The 12,041-nt window shown below is 41.2% G+C and overlaps 1 protein-coding gene across 1 annotated transcript in view; it reads right to left on the bottom strand.

Moving 5' to 3' along the window:
• NAE1 (NEDD8 activating enzyme E1 subunit 1) overlaps nucleotides 1-11,440 on the bottom strand; it is a 28,289-nt gene extending 16,849 nt beyond the window's left edge. Inside the window, exons 1-7 of the mRNA XM_032854285.1 lie at nucleotides 11,310-11,440; nucleotides 8,277-8,380; nucleotides 8,128-8,188; nucleotides 6,503-6,533; nucleotides 5,712-5,783; nucleotides 4,904-4,983; nucleotides 4,347-4,456 (exon numbers count right to left, since the gene is read on the bottom strand). Of these exons, the coding sequence (XP_032710176.1) occupies nucleotides 4,347-4,456; nucleotides 4,904-4,983; nucleotides 5,712-5,783; nucleotides 6,503-6,533; nucleotides 8,128-8,188; nucleotides 8,277-8,380; nucleotides 11,310-11,362 (511 nt within the window). The 5' untranslated portion in view covers nucleotides 11,363-11,440. The remainder of the gene's footprint in view (nucleotides 1-4,346; nucleotides 4,457-4,903; nucleotides 4,984-5,711; nucleotides 5,784-6,502; nucleotides 6,534-8,127; nucleotides 8,189-8,276; nucleotides 8,381-11,309) is intronic.
• Nucleotides 11,441-12,041: the final 601 nt, after the last annotated feature.

Raw genomic sequence — 12,041 nt, 5'->3', positions numbered from 1 at the left:
AATTGATTAGTAATGTTCAGCTTTTCACATAGATGGCAAATGCTATCTCTAAACTTATAGATTTTTTAAAATTTAGATTTACATAACTGTTTATATTAATATATTTAAATCCTGAGGAAATCCCTTCACTGTCTCAGAAAAACAAGACTCAGCTGTGTTTCAAGTTGTGCTCCTTAGCCTGTTAAAGGCAAGGCTAAAGAAAAACTGACAGTGTCCACTTTATATTTCTGGTCTTAACTATGCCAATTTAATTAAAATTCCCACATCAGGTGCCTGGGTGGCTCAGTTGGTTAAGCAGCCGCCTTCGGCTCAGGTCATGATCACAGGGTCCTGGGATCGAGGCCCACATCGGGCTCCCTACTCAGCAGAGAGCCTGCTTCTCCCTCTCCCTCTGCCTGCCACTCTGTCTACTTGTGCTCTCTCTCTCTGTGTCAAATAAATAAATAAAATCTTTTAAAAAACTAAATATAATTCCCTGCATCTGAAATGTTGCCTTTTACTTAATGAAAAACATTTGTGTGTTTATGTATAATATTAAATAAAGAATATTTAACACTTCTCACATTTTATAGATGGTCTGTAAGGTCAGATGCTTTTAAAATTCAGTGTGACAAGATATAACAGCAGACTTGGCTTGTGGATTCTTTACTAAGTCAGACTAAGTTATAATTCAGGATTGTCTTCTAAGCAGCTATTCAAAGACACAACTGTGGGGGTGCCTGGGTGGCTCAGTGGGTTAGGCCTCTGCCTTCAGCTCAGGTCATGATCTCAGGGTCCTGGGATCAAGCCCTGCATCGGGATTTCTGCTCAGCAGGGAACCTGCTTCCCATCTCTCTCTCTGCCTGTCTCTCTGCCTACTTATGATCTCTGTTTGTCAAATAAATAAATAAATCTTAAAAAAACAAAATAAAAACAAAAAAACAAAAAACAAAGACACAGCTGTGGAACTACCATATATGTATGATTGGTAATCGTGCTTTTGCCAACTCATCAGAAGGGTTAAAATTGAGGAGACAGATCATCAGCACAAGTTTGTAAATTATGTGATAAGGCTTAAGATAATTAAAAACAAAATCACAGGGGTGCCTGGGTGGCTCAGTTAGTTAGGCATCTGCCTTCAGCTCAAGTCATGATTCCAGGGTGCTGTGATCAAGTCCCACATCAGCCTCTCTGCTCAGTGGTGAGTTTACTTCTCCATTTCCCTCTGTGATCTCTCTCACTTTCTCTCTCTCTCAAATAAATAAATAAAACCTTTTTTAAAAAATTAAAATTAAAAAAATTAAAAATTAAAAATCACAGACCATGGAAAAAAGAAATTTATAATTTCTTTTTTTTTTAAAGATTTATTTATTTGACAGAGTGAGATCACAAGTAGGCAGAGAGGCAGGCAGAGAGAGAGAGGAAGAAGCAGGCTCTCCACTGAGCAGAGAGCCCAATGCGGGGCTCGATCCCAGGACCCTGAGACCATGACCTGAGCCGAAGGCAGAAGCCCAACCCACTGAGCCACAGAGGTGCCCCAGAAATCTGTAATTTCTAAATGGGCATAGGGCTTACATGGTTTTTTTTTTTCTGTTTCCTTTTTTTTTTTTAACCCAAGGAACTGATTTTAATTTTTTAATTTTTATAAGTAAGCTTCACACCCTATGTGGGGCTCAAACTCGCAACCCCAAGATCAAGAGTCACATGCTCCACCAACCGAGCCCTCCAGGCACCCCTTTTCTGTTGATAAATTTATATATACATATACCTTCACATTTTTCCAAATGCACAAATCATAAAGTGGACTATAGTTTTAATAAGAATAAACTCAAAATTCCTTTAGAGTTGAATTTTCTTGCTATTATAATTTTAAAAGATCAAAATTGATAAAATATGTGTTCAGATAATACTTAACAACAACACTACCTTTCCCCTCCTGTGGTCTTCAGTAGACATCATCACCATCTACCTAGACCTCTTCCCTAAGAACCTGATGGTTGTCCTAGCCTTCTTTCTTTTTTTTTAAAGATTTTATTTTTAAGTAATCTCTGCACCCAAAGTGGGGCTCAAACTTATAACCTCAAGATCAAGAGCCGCATGCTCTTCTGACTGAACCAGCTGGATGCCCCTCTTTCTTTCTTTCTTTGGCCCAACATCAGTCATTCCACATGTCCTAATACCACAGTCTCCATATGGGGGAAGAACAGGAATGTGTAATTTCAGTGACTGTTTAGAACTAGGCCAAGTTTTGTCACTTGCGAGCTGTGTGACTTTAGGCAAATAACTTAATCTCTCTGTGCCTCAGAATCCTGATCTGCAAAAAGGAGATATAATAGTACCTACATTATAAGGATTTTGTAAAGATTTTATGAAATAATCTACTTTAAGGCAGGCACACAGCCAACAATATTAACCCTCATTATTTTTTACCCCCTCTTCCCTATCCTTGTAACATCAGCCTTAGGTCAGGGGCTTGGTCTCTGTCTCTCTCACCTAGCTACACCACTGGAAATTTCCTAACAACAACCCTTTCCTCCAATCTTTGCCCCTTCAAATCCATTCATTCTCTACCCCACTTCAGGGTACACATTTGAAATAAAATTTTCACCCTGTCACTCTCTCACTAGTAAGTCTTAAAAGGCCTACTAGCACCTGCCAAGAGTTTATCCCCACAAGCCACCCCCTAACTGCCCAAGCAGATACTACTCCCCAGTAAAACTAGCAACACCAAGCGCTATCACTACACTAGCAGAGTACCTGGCTCAGAGCCATGCAGGAATACCGAATGAAAACTGGATGATGATTTAAGATTAAAAATTTGTAGGCAGGGGCTGCCTGGGTGGCTCAGTGGGTTAAGCCTCTGCCTTCAGCTCAGGTCATGATCTCAGGGTCCTGAGATCGAGTCCCACATCAGGCTCTCTGCTAGGCAATGAGCCTGCTTCCTCCTCTCTCTCTCTACTTGTGATCTCTGTCAAATAAATAAAATCTTTAAAAAAGAAAAAAAAATTGTAAGTAGAGGCATGCCTGGGTGGCACAGCAAGTTAAGCGTCTGGTTCTTGGTTTTGGCTCTGGTCATGACCTCGGGGTCATGAGATTGAGCCTCTAGTCAGGCTCCCACTTAGGGCTGAGTCTGCTTGAGATTCTCTCTCCCACTCTCCTCTCTCTCTCTGGCCCTTCTGCTCATGCTCTCTCTCAAATAAATAAATAATGGGGCATCTGGGTGGCTCAGTGGGTAAAGCCTCTGCCTTCAACTCAGGTCATGATCTCAGGGTCCTGGGATTGAGCCCCGCATCAGGCTCTCTGCTCAGCGGGGAGCCTGCTTCCCCCTCTCTCTCTGCCTGCCTCTCTGCCTATCTCTCTGTCAAATAAATAAATTAAATCTTTTAAAAGTAAATAAATAAAATCTTTTTAAAAAAATTTGTAAGTAAAGGTCTAACATCATCCTTGAGCTAACGCAAGCCTGCCTGTGTACCACTCCAGTTTCCTGCAACACTGTTTACTTGGAGCAGTAGTCAGGTAAATGCCTTATTTATCGTGTAGAACTGTACCTGAACTGTACCTAATGCCTCTATGAGAATGTAATGAAAGATTGGGAGAGAAAGGTAGTATGACGTCTATGTGTCACTGTGACCCACATACCTTGACTCTCACCTGTAGCAGCTCTACATGCCCTATGTGGGTTAGGGGGCGAAAAAAGCTACGGACTTGCTTTGCTGGTGAGCCTCCTAATAAAATGAAGAAGCTGTACCTGTTGTATCTTCTGCTCTGTATCCTTCTATAATGCTAAGTAAAGGAAATATTAATGACTATTGATTCTGAACCTGTAACCAGAGTTGTACTGTTAAAATTTATTTTGCAATTTTTTTTTAAGATTTTATTTATTTATTTAACAGAGGGAACACAAGCAGGGGGAGCAGCAGAGGGAAAGGGAGAAGCAGGCTCTCTGCTGAGCAGGGAGCCTGATGTGGGGCTCGATCCCAGAATCCTGGGATCAGGACCTGAGCCGAAGGCAGACACTTAACCATCTTGGGCCACCCAGGTGCCCCACTCTGTAATTTAAAACTGACTTCCTATGGGTCTGGTGGCTCAGTCAGTTAAGTGTCTGCCTTCGGCTCAGGTCATGATCCCCAGATCCTAGGCCCAAGCTCCACATTGCAGAAGCAGAGAGCCTGCTTCTCCCTCTCCCTCTGCTGCTCCCCGTGCTTGTGCTCTCTCTCTCTCTCTCTCTCTGTCTTGTCTCTCTCTGTTGAATAAATAAATTTTAAAAAAATAAAAATAAAAAATAAAATTGACTTTCTCAAATGTCAGGTTTCTAAAACTGTAGCTAAAGCAATCAATGACAAGCCCCATATGTGCAACAGAATTACCTGGATGTTCTTTTATAATAATCCTCATATAACCAACTAGTCCGTAAGTCCTACAGATCAAAAGAGGTATTTGTGAATTCCAGAGGACATCTGCTAAACGTAGTAATGTACTGTAAAGGAAAGCACAATAAATAAAAACATAAGCAAATGGATACAGGCCAAACAGGAAAATACCCTAAAATAAAGCAACTTTCTTACTAAGTAATAAATGCAAATACATATCTGTTACATTTACACAAGCAAGTCATGGATACACTGAAAAACAAGCAATTCCACAAGGCTGCAGTCTCACAGAAAGTTTATCTTTTGGACTACAGGGACATGAAAGCCTTCTCTTTTGTATTAGGGAGAATATTATTGAAAGACACTTCTTCAACAAAGAGGAAAGTATTTATAAAACCCTTATCTACACCCCCAAGCACACTGTATAATTAATAAATTAATTTTAAAAATTTTTTAAGTAAAGAATTTTAAGAACTACAGTCTTTGCACAGAAAACAAAACTATGCAAATCTAGTAGGAGACCAAAATAAAAATGAATTAACATAAAAATTTACCTTTCAGGAAGCTGAGTTGCAACCACAATGGTAAACCTGCAGAAAAATGAAGGATCATTGTCTAGAAGGTTTTCTGGACTCTAAATAGGACACAGGAAAAAAATTGAAAAATTTTACAATCATATTAAACATGGCAAAACAGTTAAGCTATTTTAGAACAAATGAGGCAACATGTTAGACTCCAGTGTTAAAGTAATTCAACTCTCAACTAAACATGAAGATACAAAGATTCAAAATTCTAAATACTGGGGTGCCTCGCTGGCTCAGTCAGTAAAACAGGAGACTCTTGATCTCAGGGTCATGAGATTGAGCCCCATGCTGGGTATAGAGACTACCAAAATAAATAAACTCAAAATTCTAAATTCTTAGGGCTTTGAATTATTAAAAAATTACATTTCCACACAGAAATAATAATGTGTAGGGGTGCCTGGGTGGCTCGGTGGGTTAAAGCCTCTGCCTTCGGCTCAGGTCATGATCTTAGGTCCTGGGATCGGGTTCTCTGCTCAGTGGGGAGCCCGCTTCCCCCTCTCTCTCTGCCTGCCTGTCTGCCTACTTGTGATCACTGTCAAATAAATATATAAAATCTTTAAAAAAAAAAAAAGAAAAATAATAATGCATATACATATGTTCTATTGCCCTCAAAACAAAGATCAAACATCTTTAAACTGACTTTATAACTATTCTGTGGGAAAGCAAGAAAAAATTTTTTAAAATCCTGGTTTGTATTTATATCCAATAATCCTATATGGGGACTACACCTCTGTCCCTCCTCCATCTAGTCAGACTTCATAAGCTTTTGGACATATACCTCTTCCACAAAACTCCCAGAGACATCGTTATTTAATTCTTGTAAGAATTCCATGGCAGCTTGAGCTCGGTTCTTTAAAAAAAAAAAAAAAAAAAAAAAAGCATTTGACTTGAATTAGAAAAAATCTGGTTAAAATGTAACCCCTCAACTTACAGATCAAGCAAACATATTATAAAATTACCCAAATTTCATACATAGATATGACAATTCTGCTCTTCATAGTATTTAAACTAAGGCTCAACCACAATATTATTTTAAATATTACTTAAATGACTGTATTATTTGTACCCAACATTCCTGAGTACGCAAATGACCAGACAACCTTGGGTAGCAGGTAGAGATATTCTGGACCAAGTTTAGACTCACTACAACCTCCCACATTTATAATCCTATATAAGAGAGGTCAAAGAAATAATCATTTCTGTTCAGAACATTGTATTAAGTTGACTATTATGGCTTCATAAGAAGATTAATATGAATGTACAAAAATAAAAGATATGCTGCTAAGTCTTAGAAATCTTGTAAACCAGAATATTCCATCCTCTAAACATTTACACTTTATGTTAATCTCAAGTTGTAGCTTTAATACAGGATATAGCATAAAAACACAGACAGTACTTTTAAGTTCTTAAACTACTAAGCATATAAAGATTTGCAAGATTTAAAAAAAAGCTAATTTAACTTTTTTCTCAGAGAAATAAGCTCTTTCAAAACTTTTCAAGCAATCAAAACATAGTGGCATGATTAGATGCTCAAACGCAACTATATTCTATAAGAAACAGATGGTTTACCTTGCCGATGCTGCTTCTTTGAAGGAAAAAACTATAAGAAAATTTAAAAAATTAAGGGCTTCTTTGACTACAAAGGGAAGGTTATTTGTAACACCAAGTATATTTCATTCATAATAGAACACTAACTATATTTTGATTCTAGATTTTAACAGTCTTCCTGGAGGAAGATAACAGGATGAAACTTGTAATCAAAGACCAGGCTAATAAATCAATATTCCCAAAGTGTATGCCACAGAGTATAAATTTTTTAAGATGCTCTGAGAGAATTAAAGTTCCCTGGCTTTACGAAGTTTGGCATGTTATATTTCCCCCTTGGAAATTAATAATAAATATAACACATGATATTAAGGTCTTATATTAGAGAAATGTTTAACTTCATTTGGCCCATTTCCCAAACTCATTTGACCATGGAACCCATTTGCCCATTTAGCAGATATTACCATTCCCTAGAGCCAGTATTCCACAGACCATACTCGGGAAGTGCTATATTGAACCGCTTGCTTTGCAGGTTAACTAAAACACACTTATTCAGGTTTCTTCCCACACATACCCTTGTCATGTCTCAAGGCCCAGATCTCAAACTGGGTACCATTTTGTAGCAGAAAATCAGTGGCTCCATAAGAAAAAGAAACTTTATTCTCATCACACACTGCCCTAACCAACCAAGTAAGCAAAGATAACAGGACTTTTTCTTTAAAGATACCAATAAAAGGGTGCTGTTGCAGAAACACTACCACCCAAAGAAAAGATATCAGAGTTCAATATGAACTAATTCTGACTTTTCTTGTATGTACTCACTGTTGTCATATACTAACAAATAAGAGAGATTCCAGCCTCCAAATCCTGAAAAGAGCCTGAAATCCAAATCTTGCAATGCTTTGGAAGTCTATATTATGATCATCTTTAAAAAATAATATGCAGACCATCTTTAAAACAGCATTTTTAGGGGTGCCTGGGTGGCTCAGGGGGTTAAAGCCTCTGCCTTCAGCTCAGGTCATGATCCCAGGTCCTGGGATGGAGCCCCACATCGGGCTCTCTGCTCAGCAGGGAGCCTGCTTCCCCTCCTCTCTCTGCCTGCCTCTCTGCCTACTTGTGATCTCTCTCTGTGTCAAATAAATAAATAAAATCTTTTAAAAAAACAAAAAAAAACCCACAGCATTTTTACAGAGACAGTGGAGTATACAGAGAGATATATATGGTCTAAGCTCAGAAGAAACACAAATAAAAGGTAATTTTTTTATTCTTATAATCCAAAAATATAATTTTTTTCAGTAACACAATAATTTCAAATTATGTACTAACCCCTTGGGATCAAGGCGAGGACTTAGGAATTATCTAGATTTCACAAATCAAGGAATAAGGATTACTCCTTTGCACTAATAACAACAATGAAGACAGTAACGGCAGGTACCTTTTATTAACGGTCTATCTGCTGGACACTATGCTAGCACTTTACCTATATCGACTTACTTCATCTTCACCATAATCCTAAACACAGGGATTATTTCCACCTGAGAGTCAAGTCATCTTCACTGAGGAAGTGAAGTTGGGATTTAGGCCTTAGTCTCCTGTGGCAGTGCACTGCCCTTCCTAACCCACATGTGTTTGAAAAGAACAGAACATACTTATTTCCAGCATCTTCTCCGCTGACCTGATTTCCATCAATAACTGTAAATGAACCAATACCTAGAAGACAAAACAGAGTCAGTCAAGAACACATAACTTCTAGTTCAAAACCGTATAGAGTAAATTGACTCCCACAAAACTACATTACCTGGTAGTACCAAGTTTTTAAGAATTTCAGTTCCTGTGGCTGTTGCATTTATTAGGCAAACATGTGCAGATTCTAAAGCCTCTTGCCCATGGTCACCCCACAACCTACAAAGCAAGACAAAAATTCAACATTTCTAAAACTTCCACACAAATGCAACTTTCTTATTTGGACGGTGATCTTAGACCTTCAAGGTGTTCTTGGACAGAATGGCTGATGTGATAACCATAGTAAACACGTGAGACAGGAAGAGCAGCAGGTGTTATGGGGATTATACAGCTGAGTAACCTAAGACTCAGAATGATGCCTTGCATGATTAGAAGGGGGTCAAATCCGTACTAAAAACTTGGGTCTTCCAGCTCCTTGTCCATTACTCTTTTCAAGATAACTTACAGTACAGATATATTAGATACACTAACATTAAATAACTGCGTTAGACTTAAAACCTATTCCTCTATATCATTTCTCCTTAAATTACAGAGCCAGTATATTTAAGTACTTCTTATCTTGACGTCAAGGTATCTTATATCTACGTCAAGTATATCTTGACGTAGAACTTATCACTATGACATCTCCAAGAGAAAGCTTTACCAAGAAAACCGAATTACCATCATCTGAAAAGCCTCACAGTGACTTCTACAGGAGTGCTTTAAAATACAACACCCAGGGCGCCTGGGTGGCTCAGTGGGTTAAGCCTCTGCCTTCGGCTCAGGTCATGATCCCAGGGTCCTGGGATCGAGCCCCACATCGGGCTCTCTGCTCTTCGGGGAGCCTGCTTCCTCCTCTCTCTCTCTCTCTCTCTGCCTGCCTCTCTGCCTGCTTGTGATCTCTGTCTGTCAAATAAATAAATAAAATCTTAAAAAAAAAATAAAATAAAATAAAATACAACACCCAATGTTATTTTAATATCATGATTAATAAATGTATACATTTATACATTATCAAACACAAAGATATAATAAAGATTAGAAATATATGTTACATATATTCGCACTGGCGTATCATTAACAGGGCAAGGCGCATGATCACACTTGTATCATGGCATCTGGCCCAGCCTGGTTACCTTCACCCAGAAAGCCTATGATCCTTCCTTGTCAGTGTGGGAAGTCTGAAAATCACCAGAAAAATGCCACAGTCTGGAGGACTGACAGGCTTTACTGTGCTTTCCCTGTCACCTAATCTAAAACAGATGCCCTGTTATTGTTTAGCCAGTATGTCCTCCAGAGCATTTCACAATGGTAACTACTTCATTTGTTTTTTTTTATTTGAGGAACATCCATCTCTCCATTCCACTCTAAACTCCACGAGGGCCCACATAACTCCGTACGTGGGCCACTGGAGCCCCAAATGCCTGGCACACTGCCTTGTCCAGAGTAAGTGATCAGTGAACAGCTGTCAAGTGAATGGAGGAATAGCCTAGAAGAACCAAACAGATGGGAAACATCTGTTTTTTTCTATGAAAGTAGGGCACACAGAAGACACTGACAGATTTGGTTGATGGATGCTTGGGGACTCAGATATTGAGCCTAGAGAGAGTACTGGTGCATGTCTAGGGTTACATGTTTCAAGAAAGAGGCCAGACAAGAAATCAATCCTCGTCGCTCCTCGCCTGGCTAACTGCTGCCTGGCTATACCACTTTACGTCTAGCTGCCTCCCTATGACACTCCAAAACCGATAACCAATTCTCACCATGAAAAGTAAAATTTGGTCCTTAACTGGATGGGACTCAGCAAAAATTCTCTTTTGTCACGGTTACTAAGTAAGCTAAAATATCTTCTCAGCTCTGTCTTGTATAGTTACATCTGAATTCAAAACACAAGCAATGCTAAGAATTTACAAAAGGACACAAGCTGGTTACAAGGGCTCTGTCACCTTGCTTCCTTTCCCAGAAGCTTGGGAGGAGAGTGATGTGACTGAGAACAGGCTCTGAAAGAGCCACTAGGGCCTATGTTTACATCAGGGCTCAAACACATGGGACACTCTGGACAAGTTATCTAAGTTTCTCCAAGAAACTCCAAAAGCCAAGAGAATGTCTGCCTTCAATGCTGCTCTCAAAATTAAGTGCCTAAAGCCCCTAACACAGAACTAGGCTGTAGGTGTATATGGGAGTTCCAGGGGACCTATAGGGACATACTGTAATTTCTCCCAGCTTGGGGGGGGAGGCTCGAAAAAGGATGGGGTCCAAGCATTTGTGTTACTTCCACTGCCTTAACACATAGTAGATGCTCAATAAATAAGGAATGGGGAGTGTAAGGAGAAATGGCAAGGGAGAAGAATTAGCCAAGGACCTGTCTGATGGCTTAGACCTGCAGGGTCCACTAAGGTAACCATCAACCACGTTTGGCTACTGAGCTCCAAAAATGAGGCCGGATAGTGGGAACTGGAACGTGCCTACAAGTGTGTAAAACGCGAGATTTCGAAAACGGTATGAAAAAAAGAGGTAAAAAATTCCTAATAAATTTATTTTATTTTATTTTTTTAATTTTTATATTAAGTGTTAAAATGGTAATTGTTTCGGATATACTGGGTTAAAGAAACTATATTAAAATTAATTTCACCTGTTTCTTTTTTCTTTTTAAGGTGGCTACTCGAGAATGTATAATTACATATGCGGCTCACACTCAAGACTGGCATTATATTCCTATTGGACAACGCTGGCTCAGGACAATCCCTAACACTCGGGATGGGGTCCACCCGATCCCCCGATTCTGCTAAATGAGGAGTGAGCGCACAGCGAGGCGGGGCCGGCTGCCGCCCCGGTCACCCGGTCGACGCTGGGACCGCGAACCTCGAACTGCACACCGCGTGGCGGGCGGGCGCACCCCTCGGAGAAGGGGAGTTCCAACCCTCAAGGGACACCCCAGGGCCCCAGGCCAGGGAGCCCCGAGAGCCGGCTCCCCAAGCCCAAGACTGCCCGGCCCGGCCCAGCGGGAGGCCTGGAAGAGGCCCGACCGCGCCGCCCGCTCGCTTAGGCCCGGCCGGGACGCAGAGGAGCCCGCTGGCCCGCCCGCCCGACTCGGTGAGCCCCGGCTCACCTCAGCTGCCGGTCGTACTTCTGCTCCTTGAGCAGCTTCCCCGGTTGCGCCATGGCCGCACCCGCAGCGCGAACAGCCGAGCCCCTGCCGAGTACCGCCACCACCTCCACGAGCACGCAGGCGCACTGAGCGCCCCCTTCGCCGTCTCTGCCTCCCGCGCGCCGCCCGCAGGGGGCGCCACCACCTCACTGCGCACGCGTCCCTAGCCCGCCCGCGAGTACACGACCACAGCCCACAGCCGGAACCCGGACTCAGGCGGGTCTTTCCCTCGGGCTGCGTCCCTGCTAGTCGGTCAGTCCGTGACTTTGTACGTGCGGTAATCATGGGGCACTCGGGCTCTGGCATCGGGCAGATTGGTTTTTAACCACTTACTATTTATGAAATCTGCTCTTTACTTCTTAAATCCTCTGTTTGTTCATCTGTGCAGTGGGGATAAATGAGTCTCTATCACCGGCTCCTCTTAGCCTTAAATGAGGTTTTGAATACACACAGAGCCAGGTTCACGAAAAAATCCTGTGTGAATAATAACTTTCATTATTATGGTCATTGCTGTTCACTCATTTCTTCCATCCTCTCGTGCCACAAGCCCACGCAAGGTCTTGTTTCAAACCACAAAGTTAGCTGCTCCCAGCTGCAGATACAAAGACAAATAAGTCCGCGGCCCTGTTCTTGAGAAGTTCATAGCCTCCAGAAGGGAGAGGGACAGTAAGTAAGTACAATATGGCCCTAACC

Source organism: Lontra canadensis, unplaced genomic scaffold, assembly GCF_010015895.1.
Source record: "Lontra canadensis isolate GAN:19392208 unplaced genomic scaffold, GSC_riverotter_1.0 scaffold8, whole genome shotgun sequence".
Classification (NCBI taxonomy): domain Eukaryota; kingdom Metazoa; phylum Chordata; class Mammalia; order Carnivora; family Mustelidae; genus Lontra; species Lontra canadensis.
The sequence above is the reverse complement of the archived record's forward strand: the minus strand, read 5'-3'. Positions and strand labels throughout refer to the sequence as shown.